The 23,364-nt window shown below is 38.6% G+C and overlaps 1 gene segment (V, D, J or C); it reads right to left on the bottom strand.

Annotated features, from left to right (window-relative positions):
* Positions 1–2,926: 2,926 nt before the first annotated feature.
* On the bottom strand, positions 2,927–3,504 carry LOC101839390. The segment is given in 2 exon segments: positions 2,927–3,237; positions 3,361–3,504. Coding segments are annotated over 2 exon segments (360 nt in total).
* Between the last annotated feature and the right edge of the window lie 19,860 nt (positions 3,505–23,364).

The raw sequence follows: 23,364 nt of genomic DNA, 5'->3' as shown, positions 1-23,364 counted from the left end.
CTCTTCAATATTGTGCTTGAAATTCTAGCCAGAGAAATAAGACAACAACATGATATCATATAATACAAATTGGAAAGGAAGAAGTCCTTTCACTATTTTCAGATGATATGATAGTTTACATAAGTGACCCCAAAAACTCTACCAAGGAACTCCTACAGCTGATAAATACCTTCAGCAAAGTGGCACGATACAAGACCAACTCAAGAATATCATTAGCCCTACTATATACAGATGATAAAAGGGCGGAGCAAGAAATCAGAGAAACATTGTCCTTTACAGTTGCCACAAACAACATAAAATACCTTGTGGTAACACAACCCAAACAAGTGAAAGACTTATATCACAAGAACTTTGAGTCTTTAAACAATGAAATTAAAGAACACACCCAAAAATGGAGAGATCTCCCATGCTCTTGGATAGGTAGGATCAACATAGTAAAAATGGCAATCTGTCCAAAAGCAATCTACAGAGTCAATGCTACCCCTATTGAAATCCCAGCACAATACTTCACAGACCTTTAAAGAAAAATTATCAACTTTATATGGAAAACATAAGACCCAGGATAGCCAAAGCTACCCTGTTCAAGAAGGTAATGTTTGGAGGCATCACTATCCCTGAATTCAAACTATATTATATATCTATAATCCTGAAAACAGCTTTGTATTGGCACAAAAATAGACAGGTGGGCCAATGGAATCAAATAGAAAACCTCGATATTAACCCCACACATGTGAACACTTGGTTTTTGAGAAAGAAACTGAAATTATAAACTGAAAAAAGAAGGTTATCTTCAACAAATGGTGCTGGCATAACAGGATGCTGGCATGTAGAAGTCTGCAGATAGACACATGTCTATCACCATGCACAAAACTTAAGTCCAAATGGATTAAAAACCTCAACATAAATCCAATCACATTGAACCTGTTAGAATAGAATGTGGGAGGTACCCTTGAATGAATTAGTACAGGAGATTGCTTCCTGAGCATAATACCAGTAGCACAGACACTGAGATTGACAATTAATAAATGGGACATGCTGAAATTGAGAAGCTTTTGCAAGGCAAGGGACACAGTCAATAAGACAAAAAGGCAGTCCACAGAATGGGAAAAGACATTCACTAATCCCACATCTGACAGAGGGCTTATCTTCAAAATCTACAAAGAGCTCAAGAAGCAAGTCTCCAAAGCACCAAAGATCAAAATAAAAAGTGAACTACAGAACTAAATAGATAATTCTCAATAGAGGAGACTAAAATGTCTGAGAGACACTTAAGAAAGTTCTCAACATCCCTAGGAGTCAGGGAAATGCAAATCAAAACAACTCTGAGATATCATCTTTCTCCTCTCAAATGGCTAATATTAAAAACACCAATGACAGTTTATGCTAGAGAGGATTGGAGAAAGTGAAACACTCCTCCACTGCTGGTGGGAGTGCCAACTCATACAGGCACTATGGAAATCAGCATGGAGATTCCTCAGAAAAATTGGAATCAGTCTATCATGAGACCCAGCAATTCCACTATTAGGCATACATCCAAAAGATGCACATTCTTACAAAAAGGATATCTGTTCCACTATGTTCATAGCAGCACCTTTTGTAATAGCCAGAATCTGAAAGCAACCTAGATGCCCCACACCAGAAGAGTGAATAGAGAAAATGTGGTACAATACATAATGGAATACTATTCAGCAGAAAAAACAATGGAATCATTAATTTTGCAGGCAAATGGATGGCACTAGAAGAAACCATCAATAGTGACGTAACACAGTCACAAAAGACAAACATTTAATGTACTCACTCCTATATGGATTTTAGACATGAATCATTTGAGTGCCTGTATACAATCCTACTGCCAGAGAGGCAGGGAAACAGGAAAGGACCCTAAGTGAGATATACATAGTACCCAGAGAATGTGGAATGAGGCAAGGTCTTCTGAGTGGATTGGGAGGACAGGGTGGGGAAGGGAAAAGGGAGCCCCCAAAAAGAGAGGGAGACAAGAAGAAAGTAGAAGAGGCCATGGGGGTGCAGGAAAGTTGAGTTGGGTGAAGAATACAGGAAAGCAGGATGAGAGATACCATAATAGAGGGAGCCATTCTACGTTTGAGGGGACTGGCACTAATGAGAACTCTAGAGATGTACAAGGATGACACAAACTGGCAAATTAAGCAGAAGTGGAGAGACTTCCTTAAATGTCCCTCCCTAATAATGATTTTGATGACTATCTCATATACCATCCTAGAACCCCCATCCAGTGACAGACGGAAGCAGAGGCATATACCAACAGCTAAACACTGAACTGAACTCCTGGAACCCTGTGCAGAGAGGGAGGATAGATGAGCAAAGGGGTCAAGACTGGACTGGCGAATCCCAGAAATACTGCTGACATAAACAAGGGAGAGATCTTGGACCCCAGTAAGATGACTGCGAGGCCAGCATGGGACTGCAGCAGACCCCATGAATGTGGGTGTCAGTGAGGAGACTCAGGCAATCTATGGGGTTTTTGGGTAGTAGATCAATATTTATCTCCGGCACACATATGGACTTTGGGGGCCCATCCCACAGTGAGGGATGCTTTTTCAATTTGGATACTTTGGGGAGACTCTAGAGTTCCCCCATTGAGGGCCTTACCCTCCCTGGGTAATGGAATGGGTGTTGGGTGGGGGCTGGGGGGACAGCGGGAGGGAGTGGGCATGGAGGGGAGGGAGAGGGAGCTGGCACTGACATGGGAAGCAAGATTGTTTCTAATTTAAATATTTAATAAAAATGTAAAAAAGAAGCAAAGTTTCTATGATTTCCACACAAAATATTCACATTGACCTATAAATTATGATAGAAAGATACAGTTGTAACATTGGAGGCACCTGAAGGAGCAACTAGGGCTGCCTTGGCTCTCACTTCTGCTTCCCTGTGTGGTTTATGTCATGACCTAAATCACTGTGGGAGGGGTACTGTAAGCCTGTTGACAGTAATAAGCTGCAACATCTTCAGGCTGCAGGCTGGTTATCTTGAAAGAAAACTGTGTGCCAGATCCACTGCCACTGAATCTCGATGGGATCCCATCTACCAAGCTATCTGTACCATAGATCAGGAGCTTAGGCGGCTTCTCTGGTTTCTGCTGATACCATGCTAAACTCCAGGAAATGTCTTCACTTGCCAGGCATGTGATAGTGACAGTTTCTCCCAGAGATACAGATAGGGAGGCTGGAGACTGAGTCATCTGGATGTCACATCTTGCACCTGAGATTAAAAAATTGAAAACAAATTTCTATACTATTAATACTGTTAGAAAAGTACTTTCCCAGAAATCAGTCAGCACTGAGAACAATCAGCTGACGAAATTTCCAGTGCTGTCACCCTCACCTGTAAACCAGAGTAGCAGCAAGCCCAGGAGCTGAGTAGCCGTCCTCATGTCTGTGTTGTGTCCTGTCTAAGGCTGATTCCAGTACAGGGTGTGACCTGAATATGAAGAAGTCCTCAGGGTAGTGGGTTGTGCTTTACGCACATGCAAATAAACAATGATTGGCCACAGTCACAGGAATATCCAAGAAAATGACTTTTTAAAGGCCCATGGTTGAATTAAGTCTCAGATGAAAGAGGTAGTACACGTTTATTTGTAACAAAGTTGGTCCTCTTGGAACACCAATAAACAGTATCAGTCTCTGAGGTGTAACTTACTCTGATTTGTGGCATAAATAATGTAGAATCTCCTTGCTGTAGTTCCTCCATAGTAGGGGCTGTCATATATGTTACAGTTCTTGAAAGTACATAAATGACTACATGGTGCTTTTATAGGTATCTGTAGATGTTATTGAGATGGTTTGTGTGTGTGTGTGTGTGTGTATTTGTGCATTACCAAACTCTAAAATTTTAACTTCTCAACCTAAATTTTATGTAGTAGAATTAAGACCCTATGTCATAATTTGAAACTTTTACATTTTTATATTGGTGCTTGTTTTTATAAATTTCCCTTTTCACAATGCTTACATTCTGCAAAAATGTAAACAGGCATTTTCATTCATATCTCCCTCCTCAGTAAGAGGTGATAGCAAACTGTGCTTTCATTGATTAGATCCTTCCTGTCAAAATACAGCCTGTCTCTGATGAAGAACTGCTCCGTTAAAGATCTGTTATACTTCACTAATTTGGAACTAGTTATGAAAAAATAAATTTCTACAGCTATTCATGTATTCTCAAATATCCAGTGATATCCTTTTAAGAATCACTCTGAAGTTCAGAAGATCTTAATCACATCTCTCACATATTGCTCTGCACAGGATGCCACAAATATGTGACCTCTGGTTGTCTTATCTCATTATGCCGTCTATACATTATCTCTTCCTCCTTTAAAGGAGGGGCTGCTTAAGGCCCTTGCATGGAACTCAAATACCCTTCCATTGTAGAAATATTTAGAGATTCTGTAGCATGTTAGTTCAACTCCTGATCATATTGATTTTCTGAGGGAGAGGTTAAATGGATCTTGAGAAGCTGAAAGCCACTTTATTTAGGTTTGTAATACCTTGTGAAGGGGGACTTCTCTGATTTGCTCTTAATAAGTGGCAGTATCTTCAGTCTCCATACTGATGATTATTGAGAGAGCAAGCAGTCCCGGAAACACTGCCCACTGTACAGAACTAAAACTCCAGAAGCAAGTTTGTTTATGTTACAAATCAGTGGCTTATGAGTGACTACCAGTTTTGGATGGAACCAATGGAAATTATTAGAGACCGTATTGTGCTGGCCTTGCAGATGATAGGTATCCACTTTTCTTGAAAAACAGATATTGATTCTGGGGCCTGGATGAGAATAATTTCATCATTCGATACTGTCAAGGGGATGAAGTTGAGAAGAGATAGAAGTTAGTAGACCAAGCTTTCAGCCTATCATCATACCACATTATTCAAAGAAGAAAATATGAAAAAGAGTAGAGTGGGAGGATAACGAGGGAGGAAAGAAGGAAGAAAGAAAGGAAGGAAGGAAGGAAGGAAGGAAGGAAGGAAGGAAGGGAGGAAGGAAGGAAGGAAGGAAAAAAGGGGACAGAGTTTAAACTAAAACTTTGAGGGAAGGGATGCTGAGTGTGAGTTTGGAGTGTCCCAAATTTCTCATAAATGACTGTGAGTAGCAGCAAGTTGACAGTTTGTACCAGGATACCCATCTTGTTGTCTGGCCTCTGTCTCTGACTACAAACTTCATTTTTCTAAGTCCCTTCTCTTAAAAGTAAGTAAAAGCTATTTGTGGCCTCTGAGGAGTGAATATGCAAATAGCAGGTTGTAGCTAGGATGTTCTCAACTCATAAACACACTACTGCTTTTACTTATTTGTATCTACTTTAGTAAATACCCAAAGTTCTCAGTTTTGATATTTTTCTCTGCAGTTTTACAACATTATTATGCATATTATTTCCATATGATTTTTTTATATCTAAACTTAGAAATGACCTACATGGCATGCAGATACCTTCCTTCAGCATTGTAACTTATTTTTCCATAATAAAGCCCAGAGGAGGATGACTGGAATGTACTTTGGAAAACCTGATGATCCACCTTTGACTTCTCCTTTTACTGGAAGATTCTCAACTAAGGTTTTTCCTATTTATCCTAGTCTAATTAAATGATCCCGAACCAATAAAGTCCTAGGAAAACCTGTGTGCCGGTGTGTGAGATGAACTCAGGTGACTTCAGGGCTACTTTCACAGAAGCTCAGCTCTGAAAAACACTCCTTTTGAAACAGAAAGAAATGACTATTGATTTTGTAGCATTTTTCATGAATCCAATACTATGTCATATGTTGTTTTTAATATATCCCCAGACTTCTGATCCTCCTGAGCTAGGGTTATTGTTATAAATAGGGGTGAGCATCTGTGAGAATTTTAAAGTAAAAAAATATCATTTCACATTTCTCTTTTCAAAAATACTCCAAATTGTAACAAGAATTAATCTTTTCTGAGTACAGAGGAGACTCATCATTTCTGGGAGGCAAAACTCACTTCACTTTATATACTTTACTACTCCAAATAGTATATTGAGCATCATTGACTTCAAAACACACACATTGATTATTTCAGTGTTCCTCAGATCATAAAAGGGACTATTTTAATATAAGTCCCTTATATTATGAGTAGAATATGAGTAAAAGCTATTGAGATCAGAGACTGGATCAACTGGATGTCACATTGGGCCTCTAAGAATTGGAAATTAGAAAAAAATATATACATAGTTAATTCACATATTTCACATAATTTGTGGGTCCTTGATGTTCTTCATAGACCAAACAGCAGATGTATTTGACCACTATGGTCTGACAAAACAAATAGAGGCAACCTTTCTAAACTGTGTCCTGATTGGGATTGACCTCACAGTGTATGAATAAACTTTCAAGAAGTACTTGTAGAAGTGGCTAAGCTCTGGACACATCCACCATTATCTTGTCTTTTCTGTCTAAATAAAAAGGCATATTTTAACTTTAAAGTAGTAAAATTATATTTAACAAAACAATTATCAAGCAAGAACTACAGCTAACATTATTTGGTCTCCTAATATTTTGCAAATTTTCAGGAAAATGTTCTATTATTTATATTTTTTAGTCTAAAGTTATATATGTAGCTTATCTTTTATCATAATTAAGGAAAGTCATAAATATAGCTATCCATCTTCAATACCATCAAAAACCCTAGAAGGATATAATATAAACTTTAGAATTGACAGAGATATCTTACTGCCTGAACCCAAAGTTCCTCTGTAACACTGGGGCATCCCTCTGGGCGGTGGTGGCACATGCCTTTAATCCCAGGACTCAGGAGGCAGAGGCAGGCAGATCTCTGTCAGTTCGAGGTCAGCCTGGTCTACAGAGTGAGTTCCAGGACAGCCTCCAAACAATACAGAGAAACCCTGTCTCAAAAAACCAAAAAAAAAAAAAAAAAAGACATCGGGGCAGCCTTATGCCCAGAATATTTGGCAGACTTTTTGATGAAGCAGAAAATTTATAGGACCATCCTGTCTCTTGGCATCCGTTGGCAAGTTAAGCAACCACTTTTCTTTGTAACCTGCTTGTCCCATTTGGAAAGCATGCTTTTAGCAGTGCAGGCAAATGAAATTTCTTGTCCAAATGGTTATCCCTGCCGTGTTGAAGGCAAACTCAATAATGAGTTTCCTAGAAACCCATCATCCTCTTTGATGTAATTGATGTTTCCAGGAACAGTTGTGTCTCATTGTCCAGAAAAACTCCAATGAGAAATTTTAAATGTCATATTCTATAGGGCTTTGAAAGGTTTTGAAGAAAACATATTCATTTGAAATATATCTCTGTATATCTAGAAAACCTAACTAACATACCTGCAAATTTTAGCTAATACAGGTGACAACATATAATCTGTATTTAAGTACACATTACATTTTCAAATGAATACTATAAACACAATACTTAAACAAGAGAAGAAATATACATATAACAAAATTGAACTTAAATTTGTATCAATAAATCAAAGTTCATATCAATGTAAATTATTCATGTCTACATCATGTTCCATTTTTTATTAGAAATAGATTGATTTTTGTCATTAACCAATTATAACCATGCTTAAATAAAACAGACATTTATAAACAATACCTGGGAATATTGGCATAGTACTTTCCAAACTGCTTCATTCTGTAATTATAGGTAGGATATGTTCTTAAGAATTCACACCTTTTGCAGTTGTTTTTTTGCCATTTTCTAGTCAGTATTTTCATATTTCCTGAAAACAAAAGTGGAACATTTATGTGGTGCATGTGTGTGCTTTCATATGTACAGTTATTCTATAATACAGTGTCACTCTGAGAAAATTGCTGTTTATACTTTCGTATGTGTGTTAGTGTGGATGTACTCATTGCTCACTGTCTATGTAGCATAGCTTTTGTTCTAGTTTGCAACTTGGAAGATTATATAACCCTATGATCTTTAGCAGACCAATTAAAAGCAGAAAGTAAGAAATTTCAAAGACGCTGAATCCTACTAAAAATGGTTCAACTTCGAAAATATGTCCCTCAAATTCTGTTTCATTAAACCATAAACCTCTCTCATAAATAAAAACTATTGACTATCACATTACTTTTGGCTACTGATATTGGTAAAGGACTAGATTAATTATATTGCTTGATAGATTATATGAAGTGTCAAGGTAATAAAACCTTTAAATTATCATCACAATTAGGGTACAGCAAAAAATTGAGGCCTCCTTGCAAACCTATATTATTCTCTATAAGGTTTCTCTTATGAACTATGGGTGATATTGATGTGTGAATAATCCTTCTAAATCCAGGTAATTCATCTGCTTATCTCTATATTCTCAGACCGGGACATATTTATGTCTCTACTACAAATATCCTTAATTAAATTCCATATACCCCATTCCATACCCTGATCACATCATTTAAAGACTCTTCCTTTAAAATAAGCATTCTTTTTCTTAACAGTGAAATTCACATCTCTTATAGTCATTCACAAATATTCTCGTTTCCTCAATATCTTGATAAAAACTAAGGTCTTGTAATCAACATCTCCTACATCTCATTTCCAGACATATTAAACCATATGTAACACCATAGATATATCATAAGATATCCCTTCAGGCCACGGATATATGTCTGTTTCTGTATACATTTTCTTACTTACAATGTATGGTCAGTACTAATGTAGAGGTGACCCTTTCCCAATCAATGATCTTCTTGACCAACCCTTCTTTTTCCCTAGTTCTGAGACTTTTTTTCTATTTTATTAATGTTTTATTTAAATTAAAAAGAAATTATTTTATGTACCAATCCAAGTTTCCTCTCCCTCCTGCCTTGCCATACCCCTGACCATCTCCCCATGGCCCCCCATCATCCACTCCTCAGGAACAGTGAAGCCTGCCATGGGGGATAACCAAAGTAGGTCACATCATTTGGGGTAGGGCTGAGGTTTTGTCCCCTGTGTCCATGCTGAGAGGGTGTCTTTCCATAGGGAATGGCCTGCAAAGCCCATTTGTGCATTAGGGGTTAATATTGGTTTTACTGCCAGCAATCCCATAGAATGCCCAAGACCTACAACTGAAACCCAGGTTCAGGGGGTCTTGTTAAGTCCTATGCACATTCCAAAGCTGTCACTCTGTAGATTTTGAGCTCCCATTTCTCAGATCAGATGTTCTGTGGGTTATCTCAGCATGGTCTTGGCCCCTTTGTTCATCACTCCTTCCTCTCTTCAACTAGTTCCCAGGAGTTTGGTTCAGTGCTAAGCTGTAGTAGTCTGCTTCTGCTTCTGTCAGCTACTGAGTGAAATCTTTATGGTAGCACTTAATGTAGTCATCAATCTCATTATAGGGGAAGGACATTTAAGGTAGCCTCTCCACTATTTCTTAGGTTCTCAGTTGGGGTCATCCTTGTGGATAACTGGACATTTCCATAGTGTCAGATTTCTCTTTAAACCTATAATAGCTCCCTCTATTAAGGTTTCTCTTTCCTTGCTGTCTTTGTCTCTTCTACCCCCAACTCGATCTTCCTGATCCTTCATGTTCTCCTCCCCCTTAACTTATTCCCCTCCTTTTTCTCCTCCTTCTTTCCCCCCATGCTCCCAATTTGCTCTGAAGATCTTGTCCCTTTTTCCTTCTCAGGGGAACATTAAGGTCTCTGTTAGTGTACTCCTTGTTTCCTAACTTCTCTGAGGTTGTGGATCATAGGCTGGTAAACCTTTATTCTATGTCTAATATCCAACACTTTGAATTAAAGAGATTTCTAGTGTCTTGATCCACTTCAAATGTCTCCAGGGCTTTGACATTGAGACTGGTTCAAGTACATTTCATTGACATGCCCTCTGAAGTTAAGACCCGAAAATCTTGTCCTTGAATATTGCTTCTCTTTATGACGACAACCCTGGTTCAAACAGATCAGAATCCCAAGGTCTTCCTAAAAGCAGCATGCGACAATGTGTTTGAATCATGATAGCTGTTGCACAATCAATGCATGATTTCTTAGGTTTCATAAAGGAGGGTTTATCAGCCTGTGGCTTTTGTGGAGATATCCCTGAAATTATATCAGGGATCACCCACTGGCACAACGGTTTTACCAGGTAATTAGAATTCAGGAACATTTTATTACATCTGAACTGGTGATACAAGCTTTAGTTGAGCAGCTCCTAGAAAAAAAAGAGGAGGCAGATATGGGGCTCCAGATTTTCTAATGAATATTCCTTTCTGATAAAATCTAATAAGAATAAAAGTCCTCAAATAAAGGAGGTGAGTTATGTGGTCAGAAGCTCATATCCATGAGCAGCTGGAACAGCATCACATGGGGAGCTACTCCCTCAGGCCACAATCATAGGATGTGCTCTGGCCGTGGAATCCCAGACCACAGATACGCTAATTAATTCTACCTAACCAAATGCTGCCATTGTTTTCTCAAGGACCTTAATTGTCTTGAGATAACTTTGTATAAAAACTTAGTGTGCTAAGTAATCTCTAGAAGTATGAAAACTCTACTGAGACCTACAGCCTCAGGACTCCTCCTCTCTTCTCAAAGCCTTCAAGTCTCATGGCATGCTAAATAATCTCTGCAACCATGGGAACTCTGTGGACTGGGACTTGCAACCTCAGAACTTCTCCCTCCCCTCCTGTTTTGCTTTAAAAGTGCCTTGCTTTTGTGCCTTGGGCTTCAACTCTCCTAACAGAGTTGAGCCCCAGATAGTCGGTTTTCCTGAAATAAGCAGACATTCTTGTACTTGCCTTCAGTGTTGTTAAGATCCTTGAAGCCCTGGGGTCCTCTCCAAGTGGGCACAACATGTTCATCCTCAGATGAACTTTATCATGGAAAATATATACCATAGGGTGAAGAAGAGAACTTGTCATGCTAGATATGCCAAATTAATCCTAGATGTGAATATATATGTGAAGAATACTCTGGAGCAAAGTTGTGTGTCACTGTAGAAAGAGAAAACAAAAAGCAAAACAAAACAATGTATGAGAGCTTTGGTCTTTACCAACTTAAATATTATGAGGAAGTGATAGCACACATGCTTATGAGGCAAGAATATCCTATCCTATACCCTGCTATTTTCATATTTATTTTTCAGATAACATAGGTAGCTCAGACTTGCTTTTAAGAGAATGAACATAGAAAAGAGAACTTTGTATTCAGATACAGAACCCAGACAACAAGATAGATTTGCTGGTACAGTCAATTTGGTGTTACTCAGTGTTGTGAGTGAGAAAGGAGGCCCCAACTCGAATACAGCATCCTTTTCTTATGGATGCTTTAGTTTAAAAGAAAAATTGACCCTTCCTTCCTTCCTTGCCTCCTTAGTTCTTTCTTTTTGTACTTTTATCCTCTCCTTTACTTCTTCTCAATTGTCATATATTTCTTCTTTGCATAGTATGCAAAATGAAGTTACTCTGTAATCCCATTTTTTACTAACATCTAATTATTTTCATCTTTTCTTTATAGTATCAGATGGTGAAATTATTCTCACCCAGTCTCTAGCATTCATCACATTTCAGGAGCAGAGAATGTTGCCATCAACTGCAATGTCAGGTCAAATGTAAGTTCCAGGTACTTGCACTGGTGGCTGCTGCACAGAAGTATGGAGCCTCCCCTTAGCGCCTGATTTACAGAACATTCAACATGCAGTAGAAGTCTACTTCAGTGGCAGTGAGTTCAGTATCTCTTACTTTATTGCAATCAGCAGCATGGAGGCTGCAGATACTGCCATTTACAACTGTCAACAGAAAAGCAGTGTTCCATTCACACAATTCTTTAAAGCAGAAAATAAAAACTTCCTTTCCTCTTCTCAGGACATAACTGTTTCCCACTTAGAAGATACAATATGTTTGCGATTTTGAACGATGTTTGAAATTCTGAAAATATCTCTACAAGGGAAAGAGGACTTAATTTCACTCAAGGGCGTAATACACAGCAAAGAAGAGAAAAAATTGTAAATGGAGATAGTGGAATAAGATGACCAGAGGACCTGCTTTTTTGTATCTGTGCAGAAGGATATTTGATGGCTGTGATTTAGATTTCCTAAACTGGCCATTGAATCCTGGAGTAAGTCATGCTACTGAAGAGGAATGTAGGATATTATAATAATATTTTCATAACTTATTCAAATTTAGCAACCAAATGTAGCTCTTCCCCAGGGAAGTTCTTCATCAGAGATTGTCAGGCACTCCAGGAAGAAGGAATAAAAACTGAAATCAGAGTTGTCTATCATTTCTTCATTGCCTGGGGAACATTGATGATAGTATCTTATTTTATATTTGCAGCGTAAACAGCATTACAGAAATGGGTATAACAAAGTAGCAAGTACTAATATAAGCAAGCTGTAACACTTTCAAATTATAACAAAGCGTCCACATTATACTACCTCAAGTGCAGATTGGGAACATTGTATGTAATCTAGTTTTTAATTTTAGAGATATACACTTACATGCATATACTCATAAACAGGCCCCCATCTATGTTTCTATATAGAGCAATTCAATTGAATCATTTAAAAAATTGTTACAAGTCATCACATGTTCAATACAAGCCTTCGTTAAGATTCTAATTGCTTACTTTTTCTGCATTATATTTCATGCTGCCAGTGTTTTTGCTTGACCCTAAAGTGTAAGAGCTGTAACAGAAGCAACACCCAGGTAGCCAGGTGACCATTGAGGAAAGCCCTGAATATAACTTATTTACAAATCTGCACGGAATCGTTTATAGTTTGTTAAAGAACTTTCGAACAGCTTTTAATTAGACGGCCTTTCATAATATTACCAACGATATGTGCTTATCATATATAAATATGTGTGTGTGTGTGTGTGTGTGTGTGTGTGTGGTGTTCCATAGAATATGTATATTAACTGTGTTCTTGGCTAATATTTTCTGGAGTCATGATTTTATCTGATGTTATTTTAAATGTGGAATGAATGTTTGTGTGGGATGTAATTAGCTCTCTACTCCATCAACTTTAGCAACTATGTTTTGTACTTTTTTATGAATGTTTTCAAAGACAGTTTCAAAAACTAGAATTCTTTTCCTGATAAATTTTTGGTCTCATGTATCTGTGGATAGCCTCAAAAGTTTAGTGAAAGATGACCTTGAACTTCTGGAACACTTGTTTTCTACTCACATGAGCTGGGAAAACAGAAGTGGCACACAAGTCCCAGTTCATGCAATGCTTGAGCTCTAACCCAGGATTCTTTTTTCCTCACAAGGAAGGAGCATATCGGTTAATCTATATCCCAGAAAAATGTTCTCTTACTTCTTAGTATCAAGAATTGAACTGTTTAAGTGTATGTTCTACGCATGTTTATACATGAGAGACTACACATAATGGCATGAAACAACCCACAGACTGCAAACTTTTTTTTATTCATTTGCACAAACTGGAATCTTAGTTGAATGGTATTTTGTCTTGGTAACATTACTCAAATTATTCCATGTAATAAACATGATTTTCTTTGATCTGTTTATCTTCTTGACATAGAAATTATCTCCCTTCCACTTCCTGGCACCCCTTTTCTCCTCAATCTGTATATATTATAATTTTGTTTTTTCTGAATGCTTCTTTTCATTGTGGATCAGTATAAGAGCACTAATAACCACGGTACAGTATTAACACTAGGCTGTTTTGACAAGATTTGCTACTACAAGGAATACCAGAATGAGGGAAATAGGTAAAAAAAAACACGTTGATATCCTGTAACCAGCTTGTCCTAATTCGAATGAGCACCATCACCACCATCATGACCACATACAAAGAAACACAGCAACCTATAATTATATCTGACTCTGGCACATGCACACTACTTCCAACTTTGGAAAAATTTAAATCCAAACTATAGTACCCTATCTACATTTGGTGTTTTCCTTGTTGTGTACAAACACATCTTGAAAGAAGCAATAAAATAGTGGTAGTAATTCAAACAAGTATTAACTTGTTTTACGTTCATGAGGGAAATCCATGCTCCATGTGAAAATTTGGGGAAAATCTTAATTAACTTTGCTTCGGAATAAAACCTCTTGTTACCTTACTGTACACCTGTGCCTTTCTAGTCTGAGAAAGAGACAGAAATAACCTGAGAAACTCAGGTATAGACAGAGACCACCAGCAACAATTTCAAAGAGAAATAATTAGAATGCTATATTATATGCTGCCAATTTTCTTAACTCCTAATTATTGTTTTAGTGTTAGATTTTCCTTGTGTTTATTCCTTTTGACTTTAAGTGAAGATTGCCAGGCAAGCCTTAACTTCACATTTCCTATACATTTGTGTCAATTAGCAAAATTATTATTCAATTGTATTGAATTTTCTAACAGTTATTTATTTGTTCATAACTAATCTTATCCCCAATAATATGAAATAGGAATTTTTTCATAAATTCAGTTTAAGTTTTCCATTTTGGTGGCACACATTCATTTTTAGACACACATACACCATTCTCAATTTCTTTTGTCTCTGCTAGCAGTGGTTCAACTGATTTTTTTCTTTAAAATTTTCGAACAACTAGATGCTGAAGAGAAACAGTATTTTAACTTATAGATGTTTATGCTTGCTGGTGAGCAGTAGCATCAATCAGTACTTCAAAGCAGGCATACATTACATTTTACAGTAAATAATGAACTGCTTGGGATATTAAACAGTGTGTTGGTAAGTGACTTTATATTAAATGATCCTGTCCCACTGTATACAAATGCATGTTTCTGAGTATTTTACAACTGAGGTTCTTTGGTAGGATATGTATATCAAATGAACTTTCTTAAAGATATATTTTCTTGTTTTTATATCCTAATCAAAGTTACCCCTCCTTCTGGACTTCCACTCTCCCTATACACCTACCCACTTCCCCTCATCCCTTCACACCCACTACTCATTCACTGTTGCTCTTCACATACAGGCAGGCATCCCAAAAATATATGACAATCGTAGTATATCGAGGTGCAACACCTCCTACACAAAGGTTGGATGAGCCAATCCAGCAGGAGGAGTGTGTCCCATAAGCAGGCAACAGAGTCAGCAACAACCCTGTTCTTACTGGCAGGAGTTTCACAGGTCGACCAAGTTACACAACACTAATGTATATGCAGACAGCCCAAGTGGGTCCCAGGAAGACTACCTAGTTGTTGGTTCGGTCTCTGTGATCCCAGATATGTTAACTCTTTTGGATTTTTATTCTGGTGCCCTTGACACAACGGAATCCTACAATACTTCCTCCATCTCTTTCTTGGGATTTCCCCAATATCCACCTAATTTTTGACTGTGGGTCTCTGTACCTGTTTCCATCAGTTGCTGGGTAAAATCTCTCTAATGACAGTTGGACTAGTCACCAATCTACAAGTATAGCACAGTATCATTAGGAATCATCAAATGAACATTTTACCTTCTTATCAAAGTTTTATAGCAAGAAGTGGGGTAAGGATTTATGAGCTTACATGTGTATCTGAAATTATTGCCTAACTACCACATTTTCTCTGATCAGACAGAGTGAGGAACACCCCTGACTTTGGCTTTCCATGAGTTATCTTTTCCATGCACACTAAGATTTGCACTGAACATCATCCTTGTAATTTTTACTCTAGCGTCTACCTCAGAATAATATCCATTTCTCCAGGAGGTGGCAATATTAACATTCATTTATCTAATCAAGGACACCTGCCTTAATGCTGACAACCACTGTTAACATACAAATAAAAGAAAGAGGATGCCAGACTCTGTATTCACTTAAAAATCCACAAATATTCCCAGGCATTGGGTCACTTCTGTGAGTCTTGTCTGATAACATTTCTTTGACACAGGCACTTAAATCTGGTGACCCTTCAGAGATGTTGAACACTTCTCCTGGATATTCACCCCTGTTTCTTACAATGCAGGCTCAGGAGGATAGGAAACCCAAGCTACTCATAAATCGGGAGGAAAGGTTTGGAGATAAGGCTCAGAAGTTAAGATTACTGGCTGCTCTTCCTTAGGATCTGGGTTCAATTCTCAGTAACCACATGGTAGCTCACAATGGCCTATGGCTCTATTCTAGGGTATCTGGTCCCCCTCACACAAACATACATGCAGGAAAAAACTAATGGACATAAAATGAATAAATTTGAAAAAATAAATGAAGAGAGTAGGACATGGAGGAACAGGAAGGTTGACTGGGGAGGTAGGATAGGGGGTAGAAGGAATCATAGGTTAGAAGACAGTTCAGGCACCATTGTGACATCTAGTGATCTAAATGGATGACACCAATTGGCAAGGTAAGCAATAGTGTAGAGACCACCTCGAATACCTATTCCTGATGGTGAACTTGATGTCTATAACCATCCTGGAGCCTTCATCCAGTGACTGATGGAAGCAGAGGCAAACACCCACAGTTAAATACTGAGCAGAACCCAAGGAAACCAGTGACAGAGAGAGAGGAACGAAGAGCAAATTGGCAAAGAATGGGCTGGCAAAACCAGCAGAGACAGCTGATCTGAACAGGGGAGAGCTCTTGGGTACCAGACCGACAGCTGGGAGGCCAGCATGGGACCAATCCAGATGCACTGAATGTGAGAGTCAATGTGGAGGCCTGAGTTACCTATGGGGTCCTGAGCAGTGGATCAGTGTTTATCCCTCGAATACTAACAGAAATTGTGTGTCCATAGCACAAAGAGGGTTTCTCTCTCTGTCTGGATTCTTAGATAAGTGCCTGGAACCTACCCTGAATGAAATGATATACTCTAGATAGCCCCTATGCAGAAGGAATTGGCAATAGTGTGGGAGGATCGGGGGGATGGTGGAGGGTGTGGGAGTAGGGTACTGAGAGGGAACTGGGATTTACATGTAAAACAAGCTATTTAAAATTAAAAAATAGGGCAGCATCATGTAAACAGGCCAGCTTCCCGGCCTGTGTTCCAGTGCCTGCAGATTGCCTGGAAACTGCACAGAGCTCTCAATCCTGGCGGGAGCCAAGCACCCCAGATTCCAGGTCTTCTCTCCCACCAACGAGACCAGGAAACAAGAGGAGCCAGGGAGACCAGGGGAGTAGCTGTTCCGGATCAGGTACAACAGGACCCAGCATAGGATCCAGGGGACCAGGTAGGAGGCTAAGCGCCCCAGATTCCTGTTCTTCTTCTCCACCCATGGGACCAAAATTTGGACAAGGAATAGAAGAACCACCAGATTATTGGACTTGCTAGCACCCACCAAAAGGGAACTCTGGTCCACAGACCAGTAAGGGGCTCTTTCTGCACCCACTAGAAGAAGAGATGGGAAAGAGACAATACAAAAACACACTCAGCAACAGAAAAACAAATATGACACCGCCAGATTCTAGAGACTCCACACCAGCAAGACCCCAACATTCCAATGGGAACGAAGCAGAAGAGAACAACCTTAAAAGCACTTTCATGAAAATGATAGAGGCACTAAAAGAGGATATAGGAAAATACCTCAAGGAAATGGAAGAAAAAACAAACCAAAAATGCAAGAATTGGAAGAAAAAACAAACCAAAAAAGGCAGGAAATGGAGGAAGAAATGAAGCAAAAAATGCAAGAAATGGAAGAAAAAACAAAGCAAAAATGCAAGAAATGGTAGAAAAAACAAACCAAAAAATGGAAGAAGAAACAAACCAAAAAAGGCAGGAAATGGAAGAAGAAACAAAGCACAAAATGCGAGAAATGGAACAAAAAGCAAACCAAAATATACAAGAAATGGAAGAAAGAACAAACCAAAAAATTCATAAAAGGCAACAAATGGACGAAAAGATAAACAGAAAATTGCAAGAAGCAATGCAAACACTGCAAGGGTTGAAAACTGAAATAGAGAGATTAAAAAAACACAATCTGAAGAAACGCAGAATATAGAAAAGCTGGACAAACAGTCAGGCACTACCAATACAAGCATTACCAACAGAATAGAAGACATGGAAGAGAGAATCTCAAGTGTTGAAGATACACTAGGAGAAATGGATTTATCAACCAAAGAAAACCTTAAATCCAACAAATCCTTAACACAAAATATCCAGGAAATATGGGACACCAAGAAAAGACCAAACCTAAGAATAATAGATATAGAAGAAGGAGAAGAAATCCACCTCAAAGGGGCAGAAGGCATATTCAACAACATCATAGGAGAAAACTTTCCCAACCTTAAGAAAGACATGCCAATGAAGGTACAAGAATCCTACAGAACACCAAATAGAGTGGACCCCAAAAAAATCCCCTCGCCACATAATAATCAAGACCCCAAACATACAGAATAAAGAAAGAATATTAAGAGCAGCTAAGGAAAAATATCAAGTAACATATAAAGGCAGACCTATCAGAATTACACCTGATTTCTCCATGGAAACTCTGAAAGCTAGAAGGTCCTGGATAGATATTCTACCTACACTAAGAGACCATGGATGCCAGCCCAGACTACTATACCCAGCAAAGCTCTCAATCCCTATAGACAGAAAAAACAAGATATTCCACGACAAAACTAGATTCAAGCAATATGTGTCCACTAACCTAGCCCTACAGAAAATTTTGGAAGGAAAACTCCAACTCAAGGAAGCTAATTACAACCAGGAAAACATAGGCATTTGAGAATCCCTCTCTACCAACAGCCAAAAGAATAAAGGGGTGAAATTCCACACATAATTCCACCACCAACAACCATTGCAAATCGAAGAAGGATGAGCAACAATGGTCATTAATATCCCTCAATATTAATGGCCTTAACTCACCCATAAAAAGACACAGACTAGCAGAATGGATTCAAAGACAGAGCCCTTCCTTCTGCTGCATACAAGAAACACACCTCACCATCAAAGACAGACATTACCTGAGAGTTAAAGGTTGGGAAAATTTTTTTTCATTCAAATGGACGAAAGAAACAAGCAGGGGTAGCAATCCTAATATCTAACAAACTGGACTTTAATATAAAATCAATCAAAAGAGATGAAGGAGGTCATTACATACTCATCACAGGTGAAACCCACCAAGATGAAGTGTCTATCCTGAACATCTATGCCCCAAATACAAAGGCATACACATTCGTTAAAGAAACATTATTAGAACTTAAATCTCATCTAAAGCCCCACACAGTTATATTGGGAGATTTCAACACACCACTCTCACCACTAGACAGGAATGCCAGACAGAAACTCAACAAAGAAGCAAAGGGTCTAATAGAAATAATGACCCAACTGGGATTAACAGACATCTATAGAACATTTCGTCCACATAAAAAAGAATATACCTTCTTCTCACCACCACATGAAACCTTCTCAAAAATCGACCACATACTTGGCAACATATCAAACCTCAGCACCTACAAAAAATTGGAATAACTCCATACATCTTATCAGACCACCATGCTTTAAAATTAGAATTCAACAACAACCTACAAACTCATGGAAATTGAATAATGCTCAATTGCACCATCCCTGGGTCAAAGAGGAAATAAAAAAAGAAATTAAAGACTTCCTCGAATTCAATGAGAATGAAGACACAACATAACCAAACCTATGGGACACCTTGAAAGCAGTGCTACGGGGGAAGTTCATAGCACTAAGTGCTCACATGAAGAAACAGGAGAACAGTTATACCAGAGAATTAACATCACAGCTGAAAGCTCTAGAACACAAAAAAGCAAACTCCCCAAGGAGGAGTAGATGCCAGGAAATAATCAAATTGAGGGCTGAAATCAATAAAGTAGAAACCAGGAAAACAATACAAAGAATCAATGCAACGAAGAGATGATTCTTTGAGAAAATCAACAAGATAGACAAACCTTTATCCAAACTTACCAAACCGCGGAGAGTGAACACGCAAATTAACAAAATAAGAAATGGAAAGGGGTTCATAACAACAGACACTGAGGAAATCCAGAGAATCATTAGGTCATATTTTGAAAACCTGTACTCCACAACATTCGAAAATTTAAAGGAAATGGATGACTTCCTGGATAGCTAAAACTTGCCAAAACTAAATTAAGAACAGATAAGCAATTTAAATAGACCTATAAGCCCTATGGAAATAGAAGCAGTCATCAAGAGTCTCCCAAACAAAAAAAGTCCAGGTCCAGATGGCCTCAGTGCAGAATTCTACCACAAATTCAAAGAACATTTATACTAATTTTTCTCAAAGTGTTCCACACAATAGAAGCAGAAGACTCTTTGCCAAACTCTTATTATGAGGCTTCAATAACCTTGATCCCCAAGCCACACAAAGATACAACTAAGAAAGAGAACTTCAGACCAATATCAATCATGAACATTGATGCAAAAATACTCAATAAAATACTGGCAAATTGGATCCAAGAACACATCAAAACAATCATTCACCATGATCAAGTATGTTTCCTCCCAGAGATGCAGGGATGGTCCAACATACGAAAATCCATCAAAGTAATCCACCATATAAACAAGCTGAGAAACAAAAATCACATGATCATCTCACTAGATGCTGAAAAAGCCTTTGACAAAATCCAACACCTCTTCATGATAAAGGTCTTTGAAAGATCTGGGATAACAGGGACATACTTAAACATAATAAAAGCTATATACAGTAAACCAACAGCCAACATCAAACTAAATGGACAGAAACTCAACGCAATTCCTCTAAAATCAGGAACAAAACAAGGCTGTCCACTCTCTCCATACCTTTTCAACATGGTACTTGAAGTTCTAGCTATTGCCATATGACAACAAAGGGGATCAAGGGGATACAAATTGGGAAGGAAGAGGTCAAACTTTCACTGTTTGCAAACCATATGATAGTTTACATCAATGACCCAAAGAATTCTACCAGGGAACTCTTACAGCTGATTAACACCTTCAGCAAAGTGGCAGTCTACAAGATCAACTCAAGAAAATCAGTAGCCCTACTATATACAGATGATAAAAGGGCTGAAAAAGAAATCAGAGTAACATAACCCTTTACAATTGCCACAAACAACATAAAATACCTTGGGGTAACGCTAACCAAACAAGTGAAAGACCTGTATCATAAGAACTTTGAACCTTTAAAGAAAGAAATTAAAGAAGCCCTCAGAAAATAGAAAGATCTCCCATGCTCTTGGATAGTAGAATCAATGTAGTAAAAATGGCAATCCTGCCAAAAGCAATCTACAGATTCAATGCAATCCCCATTAAAATCCCAGCACAATCCTTCACAGACCTTGAAAGAACAATAATCAATTTTGTATGCAAAAAAAAGACCCAGGATAGCCAAAACAACCCTGTTCAACAAGGCAACATCTGGAAGCATCACCATCCCTGACCTCAAGCTCTATTATAGAGCTATAGTCCTGAAAACAGCTTGGTATTGGCACAAAAATAGACAGGTAGACCAATGGAATCGAATTGAAAACCCGGGTATTAACCCACACATGTACGAACATCTGATCTTTGACAAAGAAGCTAAAAATATACAATGGAATAAAGAAAGCATCTTCAAAAAATGGTGCTGGCATAACTGGAGGCTGGCATGTAGAAGAATGGTGGATTGACCCATGTTTACTGCCATGCACAAAACTTAAGTCCAAATGGATCAAAGACCTCAACATAAATCCAGCCACACTGAACCTCTTAGAAGAGAAAGTGCATGGTACCCTTGAACGAATTGGTACAGGAGACAGTTTCCTGAGCATAACACCAGTAGCACAGACAGTGAAATCAACAATTAATCAATGGGACCTACTGAAACTGAGAAGCTTCTGTAAGGCAAAGGATACAGTCAGCAAGACAAAAAGGCAGCCCACAGAATGGGAAAAGATATTCACTAATCCCACATCTGACAGAGGGTTGATCTCCAAAATTTACAAAGAACTCAAGAAGCAAGTCTCCAAAACATCAAAGGACCCAATTAAAAAGTGGGCTGCAGAACTAAATAGAGAGTTTTCAATAGAGGAGTCTAAAATGGCTGAGATGCAATTGAGAAAGTGCTCAGCATCCTTAGCCATACGGGAAATGCAAATCAAAACAACTGTGAGATATCATCTCACTCCTGTCAGAATGGCTAAAATCAAAAACAGCAATGACAATTTATGCTGGAGAGGATGTGGTGAAAGGGGAACACTCCTCCATTGCTGGTGGGAGTGCCAACTGGTTCAGCCACTTTGGAAATCAGTATGGAGATTCCTCAGAAAAATGGGAATAAACCTACCACAAGACCCAGCAACTCCACTCTTAGGCATATATCCAAAAGATACCCATTCATACAACAAAGATGTCTCTTCCACTATGTTCATAGCAGCTTTATTTGTAATAGCCAGAACTTGGAAGCAACCTAGATGTCCCTCAACCGAAGAGTGGATAGAGAAAATGTGGCACATCTACACAATGGAGTACTATTCAGCAGAAAAAATAATGGAATCATGAGATTCGTAGGCAAATGGATGACACTAGAAGAAACGATCCTGAGTGAGGTAACCCAGTCACAAAAATAGCAACATGGCATGTACTCTCTCATATATGGATTTTAGACATAGATCTGGGGAGTGCCAGCCTACAATCCTATGGCCAGAGAGTCTGGGAAACAGAAACTTCATTTAGTGGCTGATCGAAGAAGAGGCAGACTCCCTTGGTTAAGTACTGAGCTGAACTCAAGAAAGCCAGCAACAGAGAGGGAGGACTGATGATCAAAGGGATTAAGACTGGGCTGGTTTAACCCCCAGAAACAGCTGACCAGACAAAGGTTAACTCTTGAATTCCAGGCATCAGCCTGGGAATCCAGCATGGGACTGATCAAGACCCCCTGAATCTGGGTGTCAGTGAAGAGGCCTAGGGAATCTATTGAGCCTTGGGCAGCAGATCAGTACCCATCCCAAGTATACACACGGACTTTGGACTCCCATAGAACAATGTGAGGTGCACTCTCACCCTGAATTCTTGGGGAAGGGTCTAGGCCCTGCCCCATATGAAATGACAGACTATGGACACCCCCATAGAGGGCCTCACCCTCCCTGGGGCAATGAGGGGATAACGGGGGGTGTTTGGGGGGAGGGCACTGGAGGAGGGGAGGGAAAGGTAGAGGGACCTGGAACTGACTTGTGAAGCAACCTTGATTCTTATGTAAGTTTAAACTGGAAAAAAAGCATGTTATTTTCAAAGAAAAAAAATGATAGTGAGGCTCTCCATGGGGGCCAATACCATTTGGGGAGGACCAAGGCCCTCCTTCCCATATCTGGACTGCAATAGTATGTCTCCATAGCGAAGGGGATCCCAAAGAATATTTGTACACTAGGGATAAAAAGAAATAAAATTAAATTAAAAATATGAAAAAAATAAATGAAAGTATTAAAAAATAAAATTAGTCAGAGGCAGATTATTGAACTCATGATAGAAGCTACAAAATCAGTATTTATGTTCCTTTACTTTTCAGAAATGAGGATATATCAGCTTATAAATTCTTTTTAA

Source organism: Mesocricetus auratus, unplaced genomic scaffold, assembly GCF_017639785.1.
Source record: "Mesocricetus auratus isolate SY011 unplaced genomic scaffold, BCM_Maur_2.0 Super-Scaffold_100676, whole genome shotgun sequence".
Lineage (NCBI taxonomy): Eukaryota > Metazoa > Chordata > Mammalia > Rodentia > Cricetidae > Mesocricetus > Mesocricetus auratus.
The sequence above is the reverse complement of the archived record's forward strand: the minus strand, read 5'-3'. Positions and strand labels throughout refer to the sequence as shown.